The sequence below is a fragment of the Cololabis saira genome, chromosome 19 (genome assembly GCF_033807715.1).
Source record: "Cololabis saira isolate AMF1-May2022 chromosome 19, fColSai1.1, whole genome shotgun sequence".
Lineage (NCBI taxonomy): Eukaryota > Metazoa > Chordata > Actinopteri > Beloniformes > Belonidae > Cololabis > Cololabis saira.
The window spans coordinates 33,436,654-33,460,365 of NC_084605.1; the positions used below are offsets into that span (position 1 = coordinate 33,436,654).

General features: G+C 37.6%; 1 protein-coding gene across 11 annotated transcripts in view; it reads left to right on the forward strand.

Annotated features, from left to right (window-relative positions):
• Window positions 1-22,886, forward strand: part of LOC133419371 (zinc finger protein 385C-like) — a 102,807-nt gene extending 79,921 nt beyond the window's left edge. For 10 of the 11 annotated variants that reach the window (XM_061708508.1, XM_061708512.1, XM_061708510.1 and 7 more), the window contains 7 exons: window positions 6,861-7,015; window positions 9,466-9,573; window positions 14,510-14,687; window positions 17,471-17,842; window positions 17,969-18,171; window positions 18,920-19,018; window positions 20,946-22,886. In XM_061708508.1, coding sequence (XP_061564492.1) covers window positions 6,861-7,015; window positions 9,466-9,573; window positions 14,510-14,687; window positions 17,471-17,842; window positions 17,969-18,171; window positions 18,920-19,018; window positions 20,946-21,176 — 1,346 coding nt within the window. In that variant the 3' untranslated portion in view covers window positions 21,177-22,886. The remainder of the gene's footprint in view (window positions 1-6,860; window positions 7,016-9,465; window positions 9,574-14,509; window positions 14,688-17,470; window positions 17,843-17,968; window positions 18,172-18,919; window positions 19,019-20,945) is intronic. The other variant, XM_061708516.1, reaches the window with a different exon arrangement.
• The last annotated feature ends 826 nt before the right edge of the window (window positions 22,887-23,712 follow it).

The window sequence follows — 23,712 nt, forward strand, 5'->3', positions numbered from 1 at the left end:
GTTTTCTTGGAGAGTTCAAGTTTAATTAGAAAAAGTTTGAACTCTGCAAGTTCATGAACAGTTTTAAAATAGAAGACACACTACATAATTGTAACTTATGCGTCTATCATGAGATGCAATAATCCGAGAGGCCCAAAAAGCTTATTACCCACATAACATTCTGGAGAAAAATCACAACTTTGCTTCTTGCATTTGGCCTACTTGTGAACTTTACTCTAGTATTTTAGCCAATTATAAAGGCAAACCGACTGACAAGACAAGTTCATATTACTGTGCAATTTTTCTGTGAAATAAATTTGAATGGTTTAAAAATTTGGATCACGGCTTGATGATTAAGGAAAAATGAACCCACATTTGCAAACCTGTAGGTAGACCACTTGAGATTGAACCACTGCAGTAATCCTGGGCTATATCTAGTGAACTAACACAAGTTGTCGTCATTGAGCAGAGGTCCTGACCAGAACCAGCATGATCCCACCCTTAGCACTGTTTCACGCTAGTCAACTACCGAAAATTCCCTTTGGGTCTGACTCGCTCATCACCACTCTGGGTTTTCCACCCTTATAACGTTAGCTACTTCTAACAAAAGTCACTGACTGTACTGCTAATGTTAATTCAGTTGTCTTGATACGTTCATGACGTTAACATAGCGTTAATGTCATAAACACAGGTTGATGTTGCCTAGCTAGGGGCTTACATTTCTCATTTCTCCTTGCTGTTTTATCCCTGCTGCGAGCGAATAACTTTCTGATATCCATCTACAGGAGTAATACTGTTTGAGTCAAATCAAAATAATATATGATATTATTTAAAGGAGCTTGAGGCTCCTTTTAAGAAATGAGACTCTCTAGCGCCACCCTTAACCACGACGGCTGTTGGGGGTACTGCAGCCAACAGTGAAGCCGGCACGGGAGAACGGGGAGAACGTGCATGCATCGTCATGTGACGTCACATCCACAGCCCAGCGCGGGAAATTTGGGCCCGAATTGCAGCACATTTTGCAGCACACAGCCTGTTCCAGGCAACGGACAGATACACTAGAGGGCTCATTCTTTTGGGTTTGGAACGCTTCATCTGACATTATTACTAGAAAACTTAAAACGTATACGAATTATTTTCATAAATTCTGCCTCAATCCGGCCTCAAGCTCCTTTAAGTATTCAAGTTGTTATGGGGTAACGTTACATACCGTTAGTCACTTCGCATTTTGTAGCTTATGCTATGTAGATTTAAAGGGGACCTATTATGAAAAACAGGTTTTTTTCTTGCTTTAACATATATAAAGTGGTCTCCCCTCAGCCTGCCAACTCAGAGAAGGAGGAAAGCAAACAAATTCTGCAGTGTCTGTACAGCCGCCCGGATGATCCATCCAGTGTGATGTGGATCTACGAGCCGTTCAGATTCTGCTCCCTTTCGTTACGTAACCAAAATGCAAACCACGCCCACAACTATAAAACCGTGTAACTGCATGAGCGGCCGACTATCGCATCGCACTGCGTGACATCGGACGCTCTCTGTCCATCTCCCTCCAGCAGCTGCCACTTTATTGAGGTTTTTGTAGTGAAATGAGGAGGAATCATAGAGATAACTTCTCATTTCAACTAACTGGATCAGCCGTTCCTCATCCGTGACTGTTTCCTACAGCGCTTTCAACCGGCTTTCAACGCGAGCGGCAGGAAGAAAATAGAAGAAGGGCTTCCGACAAATGTTCAGCTCAAAACGGCGCAGCGCTCGACGCTGCGGCCAGTTAGGACAGTCCAATAGAAAATAAAGCAATGGAATTTATTTTGGCGGTGACGCTCGCTCGCATCGCATGCAGTTATTAGGACACGGTGTAAATAACTCCGCCGTCCGGAGCTTCCTCCATTTTTTCGTAGCGGTGTATTGCGTCATTCAGGCAGCCAATCAGCACAGTGTCTCATTATCATAGCCCCGCCCACTCAGAATCCTGCATAGATAATGAGGGTAGAGAATGGGAAGATAAAGCCATGGCTCAGAGACTGAATTTCTAATTTATTTAGCAAAAAAAAAAGCTTGTTTTTAAGACATTCAAGGCCTGTTTAAAATAGACATTAGATGCCATAATAGGTCCCCTTTAAAACTCCGAAGTAATCTTTTTTTTTGCTGGTGAAATACTGGGGCATGTGCCCTAGTAAAATATGTCTGGCGACACCAATGCCTTAAACATGATGCAATATGATACATTTAAAAAGTCTACCAAATCTACAGCATTATTTGAATTAACCATATTTGTGCCGTATTTCACACATCCTTGTGGGATGTGCGGAAGTAGTGTATGTTATGAATAAAATGGTAAAGAATTTGTTTAGTGTATGTACCATAGAGAAATATTTACATAAAAGAAAAGATGTACAAACTTGGTGAGATTTGCTCCAAGAGATCCCCATGACCCTGAATAGTATTGAAGCCGATATCTAAAATGAATGAATGAATATAGACCACATGGGCAAAAAGCTATTTTACCTCTGTATGGTCCAATTTATCTATAGGATGTATGATTAAGTAGCACTGTGCAGACCTTTTTGATAACCTAAGTGAACTGCTGTCTATGATCTGTGTTGATTTTGACCGTGTAATTATTTTTGGTCAATTTAACATCCATGTCGACAAATCTCAGGAAAAATGGACTAAAGATCTTAGTAACACACTGGACAACTTTGGGCTGATTTAACAGAAGCCCCGCACAATAGGGGGCACACTCTAGACTTACTGATATCTAAGGGTCTGAGCATTTCAAAGGTTATTGTGTCTGATGTGGTCCTGTGTGATCACTCCAGTGTTTTTTATTTGAGAGTACGATTTAAGTGCACACACATGTCTCAACAGCAGTGATCTCAAAACGTTACTGAAAACAGTAGTGAGATCTTTAACCAGGTCTTCTCTCTAACATCTGCTCTGTCTGGGTGTTCGGTCAATGAGCTCATTAGTAGCTTCGATGATAAAATGTTACATGTTATGGATACTATTGCTCCCATTAAGATAAAGGTTATCTCTGGAAGGAAGAAGTCTCCATGGCAAAATTCCACGCTGGTAAAAAATGGGAAAAGAGAGTCGGAAATCTGAGCGCAGATGGAGAAAAACAAACCTCCAGGTTAATTATGACATCTATAAAGAGAAACTTCACTCTTATAACTTACAACTGAGGAATGCAAGGACGTCCTACTTCTCTGACATCATCACTAAAAACAGTCATAATGCTCAGGACTTATTGGCTACAGTTGACAGGCTAACAAACCCTCCTGTGTCAGTGCTAACTGAATGTCACTCCACCCTGGTCTGCAATGACTTTGCCAAAGTCTTCACAATCACTTCACAAATCTGAGTATAGTGATGGATTCATACCTACATTCGGAAAAACACATTAAGGCAATAACAAAAAACTATTAAAAAAATTCCAAGAAATTGAAATCTAAAAATCTGTAGGTCTACATATTGTTTGCGCTGGAATCATATGTGTGATTGCTTTAGTTGCTATTCGGGAAGCAAGGACGGAAGGCTTGTTTAATATGTTTTTTTAATGGTCCGTATTCTACCAAAACTGCTAGTGTAGCCCTCTGCAACATTATGACTTCATGTATCTGATTCCTGAAGCAATAATTAGCGGTATCTTCTAGCGATATCTACGACCTTCTAAAAAGGCATACTAGCAAATATTAAATGCTATTGTGTGGTCAAAGCTACTATAATTTTCATGAATTTGAGATCATGAATTTAAAGTGATATTTATAAACAAATCCAGGCCTCCAGGTTAAATCATTTACCCATAATGTCTAGATGATGCTCTTGTAACCACAGCATTTGTTCAGCTTGTCAAATGAAGCTTCTGTGGCATCTTCTGGATGTAAACAAGATGCTTAACCTGAAAGACAACATGTTTCTCTTGGTGTTAAATGTGTTAAATATTCTAACCACCAATAGCAGTTTCAGGTTTGTTCAGCACAACATGAAGATAATTAAACATTTCCCCCTGATATGTTTCATGCTTATATGCATAAAAGAATACTGAGATCAATTTCAGATTTGTGTAGAAAAGAGAAAATTGATGTCCCCAAAAGTCATTTAGACTGGGAGATTAAGAGGGGAGGAAAATGTTTCATGTGCCTGTTTCTCATTTTGGCTCATTTCCCTCTGCTTAAGTTGTTCTCAAGTATAATGAAATTCCATTTACTTTATCAGCATTAGCAACACAAGAATGGTCATGGTGGAGCATTTAAATTAAACTGGAATAAAACTAAATCAAATCAGTAAATAATTCCACATTCATGTATATATATTTTGTCTAGAGATAATCAGGCTACACTTTAAAAATACCAGATCAAATAAACAGTAATGATCAGCTCTAAGTGCTCTAATTATGTCAAGTTCTAATTGGAATAGATTTATAGTGCATTGAAATGACTAAATAAAATTAATTTAAGTAGCGAGAAGATGTTTGACTCCATATAGTTCAACGTCGAGTTTCCTTGTTTGTTAACGGATAACAGACCACCATTTTTATGTTGTGGTTAGCATTAGAGTTCCATGAAATTTACTGCGGGTTAGGTATTTGGTGTTAACCTGATGTGGGAATTAAATCTTTGAATTGTTCATCTCTTTGATTTCAGAAATTGTTGAATTTTCAGTGGTTTCATTAAAATTAATCTCCAATGTCTCAATTCTTTTTTTTTTTAATTACTTGTCAGCAAGGCAGATTATTTAATTTTGTTAATGACAATCACATTTGTTTAAAAACTACTGAATGGACTGATATTTGAGATGAACCTGAGTGAAATGTCTTTAAAGCTATTCAAAGGGTTGCCATGCAGTTTCGGACAGAAATTTCCTCCCAGGATGAATTGTAATCTTATTCGAGCTCCTTTTGGCGCCATCATTGGTTTTAATTAACCACTCTTTTGGTTTATGATTGAATTTAGCATACAATTGCATTTAGCATCAATTCAGTTATTAAAATGTATATTTTCTTTATAGACATACTGCTCCTGTTTTATGACATTTGAATAGTTTGAATCATTGTAAATCCACACACTTATCTATAACTAATACCAAAGCTAAAAGCACCTTTTGCCTATGTATACCCTCATAAGCCTGCTATCATGAGCTTTGATTTAGACCTTTTAGATTAGGCTTAAAAGACATTTAAAGTAGGGCTTTATCCCTTAACATATTCCCTGTCATAAGATTCCAGAGGCTTTAGTAAGCCTCTGGGTAGATGCCTGTGGGCCGACACCACTTGTCAGGATAAAACCAGACATGCTGTGGTCACCAGTGCTGCTGTTTAGTAGTTTCACTGTTGCTGTTGCATTTAATCAGTGGGACAACTGCAAGGAACTAGGCATGAGCTTTGAAACCTCCAACCTTTTTTTTGTGACAGCTAAAATTTTACCCATTATCTTGAAAAGTTGCCTGTTCTTTTCCTTTTCAATTCTTCCCTTGAACGTTTTGTGGTCAGATGAATAAAAATACTCTGGTTTGCAAGGATTTTTATGTGCCTCATCCCCAGAAATTGAGCGGAAGTAATTGATCAAAAATTACCTATTTTATGCTATTTGGAATGAAAACTTTTGAAAGTGTAATTTTCATTAGATGTTTTTTCACACTAGTCTCATATATAAAATGTTTACTTATAAATCATTTTCATTCACATCGCCAATACTCCAATAGACAATTTTCCATTTAATCAAACAAAGTTAAATGATACATTGCCCAAAAATGTCTATCATCCATCACTTCCTCTAAATCCTGTAGTATATAATCTGACTTTATCCGCCATTTTCATTTGTTTTCTTCTTGGCAGAGACCTCGAGTCTCCTTCTCTCCGAGCTCCATCTGACATTTTCTATCCTGCTGGATGTCAAACCTCCTCTCTACTTTCAATAACCACCACTTATTTAATCCATACCATGTTTTTAAGGGGCAGAAAAAGTGCAGTCAGCTCTTTATTTTTTGATCTTGCTTTGTTTCATACTTTTCATCCTTTCTACATAGAGTTTGCATGTTTTCCTTCACTCATGTTGGTTTCTTCAGGTACTCTGGCTGCTTCCCAAAATTCAGAAACATGTAATGTTAGGTTGAGACGTTATCCTGATCTGAGTGTTGTGTTTGTCAACCTGGTGCAAAGTTGGGTTTTTGTAGAAAAGAAATAGCATAACAAAGTTCTGCTTCATCTATTATTCTTATATTTGTACTTGGCCTCAGAAAATTCAACAGACAATCTGTAAAACCCATGCTTATGTAAGATGCTGTGCATTTTAATTTGAGTTAGTTACTTTTGGTCTAGGCAGAAGGTCAGTGACATGATGCTCTCTAAGGCATGAACTGTCTGAAAGCATGTAGGTCAACCAGAGTTAAGTATAAGATGAGAGGTCATGTGGAACAGTTCAAGGCATAGCACATTTGTGAAATCACTGTCATACTCATTAAAGCACTTACTTCAGTCTTACTTCAGACTTAAATAATAAACACAGAAAACAAATAATTAGTGAGGGACAAAAAAGTCAACATGTGTTCATCTGTAATCTTAACAAAATGTCATTATGTTCTCACTATATTGACTGAGCTGCTTGAAAGATCACAGAAAGACACTATAACACAGAAAAGTTGTGCTTAAAGGTCAGAAACATTTTTCAAGATGAACAGTGGATATGTAATGCAAGAAAAGAGCCACACAAACTGGAATATTGCTCTTATTGTATATGTGCACTAAAATGTGTCTCTTTTGCAGTGTGTATGTCAGGACATAGAGTTTTTGATAGAAAAATACAGAGCTTAGCCCAAAATATGAAATGCTCAAAGGTGTGTCTTTTTAAGAAATGACTGAAATGTGATTATTTCTCCTTCAGGTGCACTGTCTCAGAACCAGGTCCACCCACTCCTGTGCTCCCTGTCTCTGCCAGGCCGACACCTTCAACCACAGACTAATGCCCGCCTGGAGCACTTTCTGCCGCTCAGGGTCAACGGTTCCTCACCGCTCAGTCTCTTCCCCAATTTCAACACTGTAAGACAAAAAACCACAATTGTTGAATTCACACACCACACGTAACAACTGCTTGTGCTTGAAGAGTTGCTTGTAGTTCATCAGAACTTTAGTTTCAACTCAGATTACTGTAATTGAGAAGAAAATTTAAATCTGCAACTCACAAAATGTCCATTAATTTATTTTAATACGAAGTAAAACGTTCCATCATATGGAAGTCATATGGTCAGCCACAAGTGTGGTGCATAAAGAGATGTGGTGTACAGAAAACTATTTTATGCTGGTTATAAACTACAGGAAGAAAAAAAATCTTCTCTACATCATTGAAGAGGGTCCAAGATTTAATGTTCCTGACCATGCATATTCATGATAAACTCTGTTGGGGCATCAGCACAACTGCACTGCTAAAGAAGACCTGACTGTGTCTCTGCTTTTTGTGAATGCTGAGGGAGAACAACTTGGATGACAAACTGCTTTGTGGCCTTCTTTTTGTAATCCATTCACAGCGTGCTGCTGAGCTCCTGCATCATTGGCTTCACAGCTGCTCAGCAGCCCAGAGAAAAGGGCTCTAGAGGGTCATCACCGCTGTTAAAAATATATATATATCATCAGCTGCTCCTCCCTCAAGGACATTTACAGATTACATTGCCTCGAAAGAGCTCACATTATCCTCAAGGACCCATCTTGGACCCTAGACATCACATTTTTGGACTGTTGGCCTCTAAAGCAGTTTCAGGGCAATGAAAATAAAGGACAAACAGAAAAGCGTCAGGCGCAGTTTTTACACCAGAGCTATTACTGTACTCAACAAAGACACTTTAAAACTTGAACAGCATGAAGAGGTCATCTTAACTGCACAATAATGATGGACACTCGTTTATTTTTTTCAATATGGTCTGTATAGATATTTAATTATTAATACATTACATTTTGAATACAGCTTCACCACTCCATGTCGGCTATATAATATTTAACCTCCCAATATACACGTCTGTAAATTTGGAATGTTTCCAAAAGGTACCAACAAATTTAGTATTGCATTAAAGAAAGAAACACTCACAATGGTCACTGAAATAACGTGAAACTGACAAAAGTATTAATTAATAAATATTACTTTACTAAATATTCTCTAATGAAAATTAGACATTGTATTTGTAATCTGGATCAACAGAATCATTTTAAAAACAAAATAATGGAAATCGTCTTGAGAAATGAGTTTGTACCCCAAAAGGTTAGTGAACAATGTTGCCATAGTGACATGTTAAACTAAAGGTGTCTACAATCTTGCAGTCAGTTTGCCTATTTCAAATGTGAAAAGTCGTCACTCTGCTGTTTGGTATCATGGTGTTTACCACACTGAACATGGACCAGATTATGCAACAACCAGCACATAGTTGTCATGCAGCATTCATAATTTAATGTAGTTAAACATACCTTATCTATACAGATTATATAGAAGGGAAAAGAGCCCTATCACAAACACGTGCACATGTGGCTTTAAGTAAGGAACTGGCACAGTGATTTTAGCTTTAAGCTTCAATGAGGAAAATCTGATGAAAGTTCTATGTGTGAGGCTCGGCAAATGTTACTGCAGAAGATAGATACCGCAGCTCAGCTGTAAGGATTTTAAACACTGACTATGAGGCAATCTAAAAAGTCGATTATAAAATAAGACATAGTACATAGTTTGCATTTATACGTCCGCTGTCTATATATGCTTATTCCAGCCCTCTTCAGGTGAAAGGCAAGAGTTCACCTTGGACAGGTCACCACTCCATCACAAGGCCAAACTTTTTTTCCCAACTAGAAATTCATGTTTAATATCAACAATTTAATTTCAAGATTTACATAGTTTTTTTACTCACCTGAACATGTTTGTAGTGGTGTAAACAACCACTATTCAGGTTCCAAACATCAAAAGGAAAACTATACGACTTTTGTAGTTACTATGATCACATCGGGATAAAAAAATTGAAAAACACAGTATTTAATTTTTAATAGGAAATACAGGCTTAATAAAAACAGTTATGTTATGTTAGACCTCTGATAAGAAACAATTTTTGTATCAAATACATTTTTCCTTGATGCTTTACTTATGCCGAGCACCCAACTCAACGAGAATTCAGAAGTCTGGGTTTGTAAGCAAACACACACACGTGTTTTTTTTCTGATATGATTCACTTTATTTAAATGGATAACATTCATCAAAGCTATCACAGTCTTGAACTGAACTGGGAGCTTCGTGCTCACAGTTTCAGTAACTTCACATTTGAGGGATATAGTAATGCTTCTCTCAGAATGCCTTGTGCCTTTCTTACTTTACCGGTACGTGTGAGAGCTTTTTTATATTTTTTAAGCTGTAGGAAATTCTCTCATCAAATTGTAACAACTTTACAAAATGTGACCTGTATCACATTTTGGACAGTGACAACAGGTTTATGTCTGTGTGTTTGTCCTGTTTCACCTCGTAGATGGACCCAGTGCAGAAGGCTGTGATCACCCACACCTTTGGCATGGCTCAACCCAAGAAGAGACCTATCATATCTTGTAACATCTGTCACCTGCGCTTCAACTCCACTGTGAGTTTGACATGTCTGTCGTTCCATCAGATCACAAAGGAAAAAGTTATAACTAGTTAGAACATAGTTAGAACAAAAGCTTTAAACTATTTATTTTTCCTTCAGAAGCTCAAGTCTGTTATCTGAGTCTGTTATCATCATTAGCCACAGCGAAACACAATTCAAAATAATCAATTCACCATTAATCACTTAATTTGCTCTAAAGGTTCTGATTTGCACTCAATTCAGATTTTCTTAATATACTGTGTTTCAGTGTAACAGCTTTGCATTTTAATGGTGAAAAACACTGTTGAAGCTGGCGCCGTGTCCTACCAGGCTGCAGTACAATTTAAGGTCTATACAGTCTGCGCCTCTATTTTTCTCACAAGAAAATCCATCTGATCTGTCAATGTTTCTGCCCACCTCCAGTCAGCTAGAAATGAAAGGTGAAACCAAGAAAAGAAGTCTAATTGCCTTTTATTAAAGCTCTTTATGCTAATCCACTGAATCCTTAAAAAGAAACCAGTCCACTACTTTTCTTGCCTTTTTCTTATCGCAGCACCCTATTCATATTCAGTTGACTATTATAACTAAATGTATATATTTAATTTTATATTGTTAGGAGAACATAAGGGAATGACAATGGCTCCACTTTTTTGGAGGGAATTGTGAAAGATGCAGGACACAGATGCAGGATCCATTGTGTTGCCTGGTTCCTCCTCATCTGTCTGTCTTACATGCAGATGCAGCTACAGATGCAGCTGCAGATGCAGATGCAGATGCAGCTACAGATGCAGCTACAGATGCAGCTGCAGCTACAGATGCAGCTGCAGATGCAGCTACAGATGCAGCTGCAGATGCAGTGATGGTGTCAGGTGTCTGTTTTCCAGCTACAGGCTCTCTCCTCCCTGTGTGCTGCCTGCAGCTGTGCTGACAATGCTGGTTGAGTCAGGAGTTGGATGCCAGCTTGCAGGCAGGTATCAGATCAGCACTGGTTAGCTGTAATTTGCACAAGAAAAGCCATCAAAGGATTTTTTCATAAAGTATTAAGTCTGTTTGTATTGTATACTCACTACAACAAAGCATAGGTTTAATATTCACATGTTTTTAAGTTTTTCAAGTTGGACACACAACGTCAACTTGCCATATGATGTTAATCCCAGTTTGCAGGAATATAAAAGTATACTTAGTCCTGTAACGCTGGATGTATCATATTTGATACACTAAATTCTGAGACATCTGAATCCCTCCCATCATCAGAAAAATTAAATAAACTTTTATACGATAAAAAAATTCGAAAAATGAAAAAAAATACATGAACTCATCCAATGTATTCATAATGATACAAAAAATATTATTCAGAAACTGGTGGTGTTTATAATTTTAATACATAAACACTTCAAATAAGGAAAAAAAAAAAGGATTTTATGTATATTATTTCATTTGTCAGTCTAAGTGAATTTTAGCATCTTTTGCACCAGCCTGTTATGGTGAATTTAGCTGGTTATTCTAGTAAGTCTTTATTCATATAATTAATAACTGAATAAATTAATTCGAAAACATAAATTGAATACCAAAGAAAAACTCTATGAATATGCTGTCACAGTAATTTTATATCTTATTAACAACAGATGCGTAAGGCAAAACTGGTTGTGAGGAACCAAGATTATCCCTCGGAGTCAATAGCCTGTCTTTCTCTAGACGTTTTACATGTAGGATCTTTTAAGTTATTGTTGTAGTTTTAACAACTAACAATTCTGCATCTTCCATACTCTTTTTTTTTTTTTTTTGTAATTACGGTTTGTACCAGTGCCCGTACAAAATTGATAACTGTAAAAGTTGAATCTATTTACTATTTACTTTACTCAGCATGATTGGTGTTTATAAAAAAAAAGACAGACTTGGAAAAATTCCAAATTGTTCATCCACGGCTGCTAAAGAGCATGAACAAAATGATGAATCAGATACTGTATTTGAGAATTGTCCCTCTTTTTCTTTTTTTAAGGCTAAGCATCAGTGATATGAAAATGCATAATGTGGCCTGAGTCCAGACAAACCGAAGGTGAAGCAGACCTCAGTCTTCTTCCTATTTCTTCAGCGTAGCTAAAGGGCTTATGTAGCAGGGCTAGTGCTACGGGGGGCGACCGACAGGACAGAGGACACAGGTTTTCAGTGCAGGAACTCTTTATTTTCTCCAGAACACACAGGACACACGTGCTTCAGCTCCTTCACAGCAGACGAGAGCCCCTTTCTGCTGTGCAGCCATGCCTTATCAAGGCTGGCAGGGTGGAGAGGTTGATTGGGGCCACCTGTGCCCCAATCAACCTGAGTGGCTGCAGCTCCTCCACCCTGCCACAGCTTAGATACCCTTTGCTCTGACCTGCCTTCTCAACCACACACTTTGGGTCTTGGTGGTGCCTTTTTTGCTTGTGGAGCCACTCAAGATATAAACAAAGTGTTGACAGGGAGGCATACAGTAAAGTCCAGAATAATTGGGACAATGACAGAGTTTTTATGATTTTGGATTTTGGATAAACCACCACTATGGATTTGAAAAAAAATTGTAGACTTCCAGCTTTTATATAAAAGGTTTCCTAACCATGACCTCCAGACTGATTGAAAAGATTTGGTTAAAATGGCTGAAGTTCCTAAATGGTACATTTTTTTAACATCTCAAATTATATCATATAAACCTGAGAGCCTACACTTTAATCACATCTTGATTCTTTTTCTTTTTTTTTCAAATCTTTTTGGAAACTTGGAAGAAGAAAAAAACACTGTCATTATCCTAATAGTTTTATCAGTTGTATGTATACGCATTACCCAACCACTCTACACACACAGACATGGAAATATCACCTCTGCACATGTCACTTTGAATGCAGATTAGTCGGCTGCACCGTGTATGCCGGGAAACTGGAGTGGATCATTTGAGTGATGACAAATTATCTAGATGTGGAGTGTGAAGCCAGAAACTTGAAGTATTACACTGTGTTTTTATTTATTTATTTTGGCAGTCCACTTATATCTTTTAATACTGTTTCAAAATATGTGATTTTGAAAGAATGTAAATGGTTATGCTCCATATTTTTCATTTCATTTATAATAGTTCCATGCAAAGATCTACATTTTAAAAGGTAAACCAACATACCTTTTTTGTTCATCTCAACTCTGATTATTTCAATATTTGAACATAACAGAGATCGTATAAGGATCAAAAATCTAATCTATGTATAGATATGTTTTTCTTAGTTTCCAACAACAGCTGAAGAGTAGTTTCCAAAGAATGAAATGTGTTAGGCTTTGGAAAAAATAAAAGTTATTTCAATGATATCAGTTGATCATTTCATTATTTTAAAGCAGAGTAGTTATGCTCTTTTCTCATTTCCAGTTCTATGTTTTTATTCTGGGGCACTAGAATACAAAAACCTTGACTTAACTTATCCTTTGAGCTCCGTGTATTTAACCTATAAGTGTACAGTATATACAACTGTAACTTTACTAGATTTTTAATTCTAGTGTAAATGACAGGTCGGATTTCACTATTATCTGGAACATAAAATGTCGATGTTTTTAAACAACATACAGGACTGTCTCAGAAAATTAGAATATTGTGATAAAGTTCTTTATTTTCTGTAATGCAAAAAAAAAAAAAAAAACATTCTGGATTCATTACAAATCAACTGAAATATTGCAAGGCTTTTTATTATTTTAATATCGCTGATTATTGTTTACAGTTTAAGATTAAGATTCCCAGAATATTCTAATTTTTTTGAGATAGGATATTTGAGTTTTCTTAAACTGTAAGCCATGATCAGCAATATTAAAATAATAAAAGGCTTGCAATATTTCAGTTGATTTGTAATGAATCCAGAATGTATGACATTTTTGTTTTTGTAATTGCATTACAGAAAATCACAATATTCTAATTTTCTGAGACAGTCCTGTATATCATCATCATCATCATCATAACTTTAACTGACTCGTTCTGTCTTCATCAACAAACCCTTTGGAGCTCACTCAGGCATTTCAAGCAGTGTTTTACACTCGCTCTCCCCCCTCTGTGCGGTTCATTTCAATGGCTCCATCTTGTTCACAGTTCTATATAAGCACCAAGAGGCACTCGTCTCTCTCAAGTCTTGGCATGTCTTTTGTCTGCCGATCTTGCACCTGTGGGCTCCGTTTTTGTGGTTTCAAGGTTAAGTTATGTTCATCAACCCCATTGTCTCTACGTAGACCTAATAAGTGGGGATTGATTGAAATTGGTGCCTAGATGCCAAAACTCAAGAATTTAATTAAATCAATGCCTATCAAGCATGAAAAATACAGATCACTATGTAGACAAGATGAACTGAGCAAAGCAGTGTAAGTAAAAGGACTGCATTTGATAGGCATTGCAGAAATGATAATGGTTGAGTCGATTGCCAATTAAAAATAATCTGGTTCAGTTGTCTGTGCATTTGAGGTGCTAGATGCCAAATGTTCCTGTAGTGTCCTCTTGCTTTATCAGCAGCCATCTATGGCTATTTTGGGATTGCAACTTTGCATGCATCTGTTGTCTCATCGGCAAAAACATGTTTTCTCTTACAGAGGAAGCACTGAGATCATAACGTCTCACAGCATAATGAACACAGGCCATTATGTGTTGGAACGAATCAGTGGACAGACGACCCAGTGAGCTTAGAGGAGGGTCATGAGTGGCCAACTGATGCTCATTTCTCTGCACTGACAATTATTAACAAACTAGTGACTTCTTTTGAGTTAAATGCCCCCAACTCCATGGAGACATTTTGACCCAAAGCACTGGAACAAATGGGAAGATTACAGTTTACTGATTTCACGCTGTCCTTCACTGATGTAATCAGTTTCCCTGTGCATACTGTTAAATTACTTTTCCCTGTACTTTTTCCACTTTTGTGTACATTTGTGTGTGTGTGTGGGTGTGTGTGATGGTTAGACCCAGGCGGAGGCCCACTACAAAGGTCACAAGCATGCACGCAAGCTAAAGGCCTTGGAGACGCAGAGGAATCGGAAGAAAAACGACCACAGTCAGCTCACAACGGGAAAGGAGAGAGGGGAGGAGTTAGTGGGAGGAGAAACGGTGCCAACCCAAATGCAGTTGGACGATAGCACAGGTACAAATTTTTCATTTTTTTCGAGACAGCCCTCTTGAGCGACCCTCTGAGCAATTTGTTATAATTGAAGAGACGTAAGCACCAGGGCCTGGTAGCTACCATTCAGCTGCTTAATTATCAGTCATTACCTGTCTGCTATCACTGGCTCAGCCAGATAGGTAATTACTCCCATCAAGCAAAGACGTTCTCCAGGATAGGAAGGCTTAAAGCATTTAAAAAGATACTATCTGAAGAGGGATGCAGAGGTGTTACAGTCTTTGATTTTGAGTGTGATTTTAAATCAATAGTGGCTCAACAGAAGTTACACCTGCAGTTTCCTGTTTCTGTTATAAAATGGCAACATGTTCATAGTGGACAAATAAGAGGCTGTCAGAGATGTAAGGAAAACAGTTGCAGGTATACGTTGATTTAAATGTTGGATGTATGTATTTCTTGTTAAAAATCAAGAAAAGAGCGTGCGGAAAAGATTCACTGTAGTATATAAGGAGGAATGTAAATATTGGTTATGATTTTATGAATTTTGATATTCTACACTAAATAATTTCTGTTATAATTAACTTCATATGGAGTAAATGCATTATCCAAATTATTAAGTGAATCGTAAGGACTTGGCTTTTGCTTCTAAACTCTGGTTAATAGTATTCAATAGTATCTGGTTAATAGTATTCAATAGTATTCAAAACGAATAATCGGCTAATGGTTTTTATCATTTTGTTCAGTCAAATCTTCACTTAGAGAAATCCACACATTTTGGGGAACATATGGATACATTTACTGGTATATTCTTCTTTATAAGACTTTATAGTTTACCATTCAACTGCTTTTCAGCCATCAGTCATTTCACTTCTCATTCTGCTTGACAACAAACATTTTCTGTCTTCCTTTCTACTCCCTCTGTCTGTTTTTCTGCTCCATTAATGATCCTTTCCCTCTCATTTTCTTGTGGTACCTATTTATTTGCCTCAAAGTACACAATGATAAGCTTGTTACATTCAGTGGTTCCCATGGTTGTTGATTGATGGTGACAGAGAGCACTTCAGCAAAGATCCACCAAGTGACAAAGAGGAACAGGGACAATCGGAATAAGGATTGAGATCTCAGAAGAATAAAGGAAAACATATAAACATTAGGTAATGGAGACGAAAAGAAAATATTAAAAAGTGATATGAAAGGACATAAAGGAGCGTGCGCACAAGGGTTTCAGGTCATACTTCTCTCTCAGAAATCATACATTCACATTCTTAAGCCTTAAAAACTCCATGGGAAGCAGATTTTTACATGAAAATATGCATACTATCCACCCATCTGTACCCACTTAGTCCTATTTAGCTTCACGGAGATCTGCTGGAGCCTATCCCAGGTTTTATTTGGGAGCAAAAGACAGAGGTACATCCTGGGCGGTTCACCAGTCCACCACTGTTACGTGCCGTAGTGTGTGCGAGAGGACCTGGGTTCAATTCCCAGAGGAAACCCCAATTGTTACGCACTGAACAGGCTAGGGGGTTCAGGAGTAACAATAGCAGAAATTACCCGGGAAGGGAAAAAGATGACAGCTGGGAGTGTAAAACAAAATTCAAATATTTTATTAGCAAACAAGGACTCAAACTGTTAAACACAAAACAATCGTCCAAAAAACAGAGGACAACAAGGAATAACCATTTAACAAAAAACAATCCACTCAAAAAGGAGGGACAACCAAGCACGATCAGGACAACTGAGGAATAACACCGGTCTCTAGGAACCAAATTAAACTCGCTACACACTTGTAGGATACACCTAAGTCAAAAACACCGGCAGAACGCAAGGTGGTGAGACAGCGGTTCTGGGGAGCACTGAAGCTCCACGGACACAGCAAACAGCACCGTCCACACAGGACAGAACCAGCAGCTCCAGTCCACTCTCCTTTATAGCAGCTCCTGATTGTCACACCTGCCAAGCCTCCTGATTGCTGATGGGCAGCAGCTGCGAGGCTCCGTCCCAGCAGCTCCTGCAACAAGGAGAAAAAAAAACACACACACACTACGGCACGTAACAATCACAAAGACTGGCAAAAAACCACACATACTTACAGGACTGTCTCAGAAAATTAGAATATTGTGATAAAGTCCTTTATTTTCTGTAATGCAAAAATGTCATACATTCTGGATTCATTACAAATCAACTGAAATATTGCAAGCCTTTTATTATTTTAATATTGCTGATCATGGCTTACAGCTTAAGAAAACTCAAATATCCTATCTCAAAAAATTAGAATATTCTGGGAATCTTAATCTTAAACTGTAAGCCATAATCAGCAATATTAAAATAATAAAAGGCTTGCAATATTTCAGTTGATTTGTAATGAATCCAGAATGTGTGACATTTTTGTTTCTTTAATTGCGTTACAGAAAATAAAGAACTTTATCACAATATTCTAATTTTCTGAGACAGTCCTGTACACTGACTCCTATGAGCAGTTAAGAGTCACCACTTAACCTGACATACATGTTTGTGTTACATTCAGTTTTGGACTGTGCCCAATTCAACTTTTTTTTTTACAGGAATAAACAAACAAACAGACAAAAAACGTTTCTCCATTTATTTCAAAAACATTTTGAAACTAATTAATCTAAAATAAAACCTTAACAATCCGATTTTTGCCGTACTTTTGGAAGTAAAAGGAGGTAAAAATCGTAAAAGGGCTTCCATAGTTAAATAGAAACGTTGGTGCAACGTCTACTACTTCCTTTACATAGTCACGTTTGATAACCTTGCTTTTTTTATGTTTACCCATCTATCCACAGGCCAAAGCACTTCACCCCAACCTTCACAGCAGCAACCTGAAGACAGCCAGGAAAGCTCAACAGCAGCACCTCCTTCATCACAGACTCTGTCCACAGATGTGTCATTGCTCCCCTCTCCTCACCAGTCCCCACTAGTCTCCCCTGCCTCTCAGCTGGCTGATCTACCTTCCAAGGGTCCACATGCAGAGGGCTGCAGCCCAACCACTAGTTCAGCACCTCACTCTGACCCTCAGGAAAACTCCACCAGAGGTGAAGATGCAGTGCTGACGGTGGAAGAAGCTAAAGAGGGCAAAAGCATCAAAAAGCATCTGCACTGTCCAACATGCAAAGTGACGGTTAATTCCAGCTCCCAGTTGGAGGCTCATTGCAGCGGTATTCACTTTGCTGCTTCACTTCATTTTTTTTTAAGTCACTTGGCTTTTCACTGTTAAAAGCAATTTAATCTTGACTGCTTTACTGTTATAACACTCTGCATTCCTGTCTGATTGGCTGAATCAGGGTCCAAACACAAACAGATGCTGGATGGTCATAAAAGCAGCCATTCACATCGCAGGGTCAAGATGACGCCGTGGCCTAGGCCTAAATTTCGAATTAAACATCGGATAGGCAGCAAGAGCAGAATGATTGTTGGTGCAACCAAGCAAGTCTATCACTGTGAACTGTGCCAAGTGTCCGTCAACTCGGAGACTCAGCTGAAGCAGGTATATGCTTTTACTCGTTATTTTGTTGGGCTAATTTCTTCACCTACATAAACCCTTTACACAGTATAGAGCTTTCAAGTCAGTTTATACAGCTGTACAGGACTGTCTCAGAAAATTAGAATTTTGTGATAAAGTTCTTTATTTTCTGTAATCCAATTTAAAAAAAACAAAAATGTCATACATTCTGGATTCATTACAAATCAACTGAAATATTGCAAGCCTTTTATTATTTTAATATTGCTGATTATGGCTTATAACTTAAGATTAAGATTCCCAGAATATTCTAATTTTTTGAGATAGGATATTTGAGTTTTATTAAACTGTAAAATAATAAAAGGCTTGCAATATTTCAGTTGATTTGTAATTAATCCAGAATGTATGACATTTTTGTTTTTGTAATTGCATTACAGAAAATCACAATATTCTAATTTTCTGAGACAGTCCTGTATGTGCAAACTGATTGATAGTTCAAGGATGTGCATGTGATTCCAGTCATAGTACGTTTTGGTTCAGCTGCAGCTAAGTTTACTATGCATGGGCATGTAATTGGTGTACAGTACACTGTAAAGGTGGTGGGCCCTCGCAGACGACAAAATATACATCACACGGGCCTTGAGCTTGAGCAGATGTGTAAACAATGCCTTTCCTCTGAAAATAAAAAATGTAAATAGCAAGGCCAAGCTTTATTTTGTGCATGATATTTTTAGCTGTCTTGAGTGAGTCACTGTGTATCTTTGTCCTCTTTTAGCACATGAACAGCAGGAGGCACAAAGAGCGTTTGGCTGGGAAACCTGTCAGGGCTAGGTTCCCTCCCTATAATAAACTATACCCTAATGCTATCTTAGCGGTGAGTCTTCTTTCTCTCTGTCACACACACACAAACACACAGATAGAAATTATATTTTTGTACGCATACATTATCATTAAAGAATACATACAACACAAACAATAAATCCATAAAGGTAACAGATGCAGAAGAGCTGTCCATTACTCTTCTTAGCGTTCATTGTTTAGAGACATATTAAAACTGCTGACAGGTGAGGTAAATAACATTTTCATCGTTACTCTTCGGTGTTCTGCTGGAATACCTCTGATTCTGGCTTTTTTGAGGATGTTACTTTGACACCCAATACCTAAAAATTGTTGCATGGGAAGCACATCTCTCATGTAAACGTCACACACCCGAATGGCAGCAGTACCCCCTCGGTGGGCGTCTACATCCTGCCAAAGTGCTGCAAAACCTACCCAGGAATGGTTCAATTAAACAGTCAAGCCCAAGTTGTTGACCTGAAGATCTAAACTTTACAGTTTACACCTGACTGAGCATCATTGGGATGCACTGTTACAAATGCCCACCTCAAAGCCAAAAGGACCTAAAACACATATGACCTGGTCCAGGTGGTACTTTACATAAAAAGAAAGAAAACTTACTTACTCAAGGTAAAAGATTTGAACTGATGTGAGTGCACATACACAACAGGCAGCTGTAGATATAGAAACAACTTCCCAATGACTAAACTTAACTTCCTAAATTCTAGTTCTCATTTGCATTGATTTAATCATGATATTGGCAAGCTTGTGATTACCCACAAGATGAATCCTAATCATTATCAAATAAACCTTTTTCGGACTTCTGATTATGTTGGATTCCTAATTGATGATTTATTATCTTTTAAGCCTTATATTCAGCATCTAGTCAAGAAGTTGAAGTTGAAATTGGGTTTTTAGTTTAGAAATAGGGCCTGTTTTTCCTTTTATTCCAAAAAGGGCCTTGTTGAATCAACTTTTATGTCCGTGCTTGACTATGGCGATGCCCTTTATATGCATTCACCTGCTCAATGTCTTCATGCATTGGATACTGTCTACCATGGAGCTCTGAGATTTATCACACATTTTAGATCTCTTACTCACCACTGTTCTTTGTCTGCCCGGGTCGGATGTTCTGCTCTGCCCACCCGTACACTTTATCATTGTCTTTGTTTCTAAGGCCATTCTTGGCTTGCTTCCAGCTTATTTGGGGAGGTATCTCTCTCAAAAAAGCACTGGGAGGCAGAATCTTCGGTCGCAGGACTTATTTTTATTGACTGTACCAAGGGGTCCGCACTGGACAGTCAATAAAAATAAGTCCTGCGACCGAAGATTCTGACCAGCAGGGCTTTCAGCTCTGCTGCCTCCTCTGCCTGGAATGAGTTGCAGAAAATCTTAAAATTGAATCATCTGGTGTCACTTGATGCTTTTAAGGTTCTTCTGAAAGACTTGGAAGCAAGTACAACTGGCTGTAGATGCTTTGACTGCTGATTTTGTTTGTGATCTGTATTTCTGATTTGTTTTTAACTGTTTTGTTATTGTTGGTTTGTGCAACTTTGTGTTTGTGCTGCTGCCTGTCTTGGCCAGGACTCTCTTGTAAAAGAGATTTTTAATCTCAACAAGACTTTTTTCCTGGTTAAATAAAGGTTATAATAATATAATAATGTTGATCAGAAATCAACATAATCAGAAATCAGCCTTTTGCTGTAATGCTGTAATTTCCTAAAGATTTTCAATACCACTTTTCCACCTATCTTGGCTTTATGGAAATATTAACATTAATATGCTATACCAGTGGTGGTCATGGTAACCATTACAACACCCATTCATCATGGAGAATATTAAATAGGTTAAACATCACTATGAACAATTTTTTTGTAAATTGAGCCTTATATACAGTACTGTAGCAGTTAAAATGGTAGCGCCATTTTTTGTGAACTGAATATTTCTCTCGTCTTTGGTTTCAGACTAAACTGGCCCTGCACAAGCAGCTTTCCAAAGCCCTGCCGGCAGGGCTGCTCGGGGGTCCACTCAATCCAGCCGCGCTGTGCAGCATGGCGTCCGGACCTTTGGCTCTACGACTGCCTCCAAGTCCTACTGCCATTATCCAGGGTCCGCTCATCAGCCCCACAATGTTCAGACCCGCCCCGGGACCGTTGAGGGCCACTCATGCCCCGATTATCTTTTCTCCTTATTAGCAACGAGTACAAAACATTAGGACTGACAGAGGAGTGGACCTAACATCAACAAATCTGCACTGAAAGAAATTGTGAACTTGGCCTGCTTTGACTGCAAGACTGCCTGAGTGACATAAGGACACTATGCAGTCACAGTGAGGGCAGCATGGATATGTTTGAGTGGTGCAAGCTATAAGAAGATTACGCCAATCCCCTGATTTGGACTGAGATTTCAGCAATGACTGACGATCGACGTATCATCCTTAAAAACAGAAGGACCATCCCTCAGCTGTTTCCTGGCAGTAAACAGTTGAGAGCAAGTTCCCTAAGTCTGCACCTCTCTTAAAAAGCCATAGAGATATCCAACTTTTTGGTTAATTCATGACAATAATATGCTAATAAACTGTGTTTAAGTGCTTATTTCCAAAAATTATTTCATTTTTTAATGGTTTCTCGTTGTATTTTGGGTAAAACAAAAATAACAAAAAGAAATACTTCATCCCAAGGTTAGTCTCCCAACCATGTCCAAAGCAAGGAAATCTACGCCATGTTGATCTCTCATACAACTGATTAACTCCGTATGATTAGACTTAGCCGATAAAAGAAAAAAAATACAGTGGACATCTGCAATTTTGCATTGTTGAGCATTTTGTATCTTGATAAAGTTGCATTTTTTTTCATTTAGTAACTGGTGCATTTTCTTTTCTTTCTTTATTTGACATGTGGAAGAATACCTACTTCAAAGGTGCACAGGGAGTGAAAAAGTCTTAAACAGGTCAAGACTCCACCAACACTTGAATTATGTAGAACAAATGTATAATTTAACCATGGTTTGGCTTGCACACCTCATCAGGGCCACCGGGGCCTTGGTAGGCCTAAATGTGACCTTAATCGGACCTGCTGAAGTCTTGACCTTTTTATTATTTTAGACCACATTTTCTCTTCCAACCTATTTATATTTACATACTGTGCATGTAATAAAGTGACAATCAAACACCACACTAACATAAATGAATACACTACATGGAAACAGAGTACATCTAATGTGTAAAATAAAATATTAAGATAAAGTTTTACATTTATGTTTTTATTTCTTTGCCATAAGCCATCATAGGTTGTTCTTCAACTTATAGTAACTCTGTAAGTCACCCTGTTCACAGTAACATTCATAGGTAGAAAATAGGTTAAAAGTCTAAAATATAGTTTTACAGAGATCAAGTTTTGTATTTTTTAATTTTAAGAATTATAACTCCCCCTGCAAACATATAAATGAAAGATGGTGAATAGACATACACTGAATGATAGTGTAGTAAAGTGCAGCTGGAATAACACGAAATGTCTTCACAGGACAAGCTACAATTGTTGACTGCATTGATAAACATTTCAATGTGATCATCCTTTTAACAAATGTTTCAATTCTGCTACAAAATGTGAGACAGGAGGACTTAAAGTCATGTTTCCAGTAAGTGAAGCACCTGAAACAGCTTGATGCTGTTTGTGCAATATGAAGAGACAAACATGTGCTGTTCAGGGACATCCTGAGAACTGACATTTTGAAGATGGTGTACATTGTTATAAATCATTTTCTACCACATGGCTCTGTTGATTCATCCTAAGCAATATGTATTTTAAGTGTCACCTGTTAAGAATTATGAATATTGTAACTCTGCATTCATTGCAATAATGTAAATTATGTGATAATAATGTGCTACACATTATCTTATAAATTATCCTGGTTTTTATACAGTTGTGGCTGTTTCTTTTCAAGTGACATATTCCTTTTTTTTAATATTCCCTGTAGTTGTTTTGGTGTCGTCATAGCTATAGAAAAAAAGCACACTCATTCCCAGTATGATACTGATTCCTGTCATAAGTGAACAAAATTAGTAATTATGTGGTATGAATGTATATTATAGAGCAAAAGAACTGTACTGTCTCTTTACAGCGGTCATAAAGTAGAAGGAGTTGTATTTACATATGTGGTGACTTACTGAGCTCCTGAGGATTTGAAAACAGGATCCATCCTGTAAAAGGCGGCCAAAGTCGCATTCACCATCACTTTAGTCAGTCAGCCACAGTCCATTACTGTATGTCTCAAAATTGGAAGTGTGCTTTGATACCAATGAATATAAAATCTACTGTATACTAAATGATAGCTCAGTGCCCTCTTGTGGCAGTATATGTATGCAAACGCTATTTCTATATCTATTTCTAGTCTTTTATTACACATGCATCTATAACATAGGCATTTATGTTAGCCTCAGCATAGCATTTAAAGTGGTTATATATATATATATATATATATATATATATATATATATATATATATATATATATATATATATATATATATATAATTTCTATCTGAATACAGCCTCTAAGTAAGTAAGTAAATTGCATTAATATAGCACTTTTCACAGACAAGGAAAATATAGTCCATAAAAGCACCAAACCAAGACAATACCAACAGACAGAAACAGTCAGAAAATCACTACGACCCCTTACTAAAAGCCTGCCTACACAAGTATATTTAAATGTTTTTTTTAAATGTCCACAG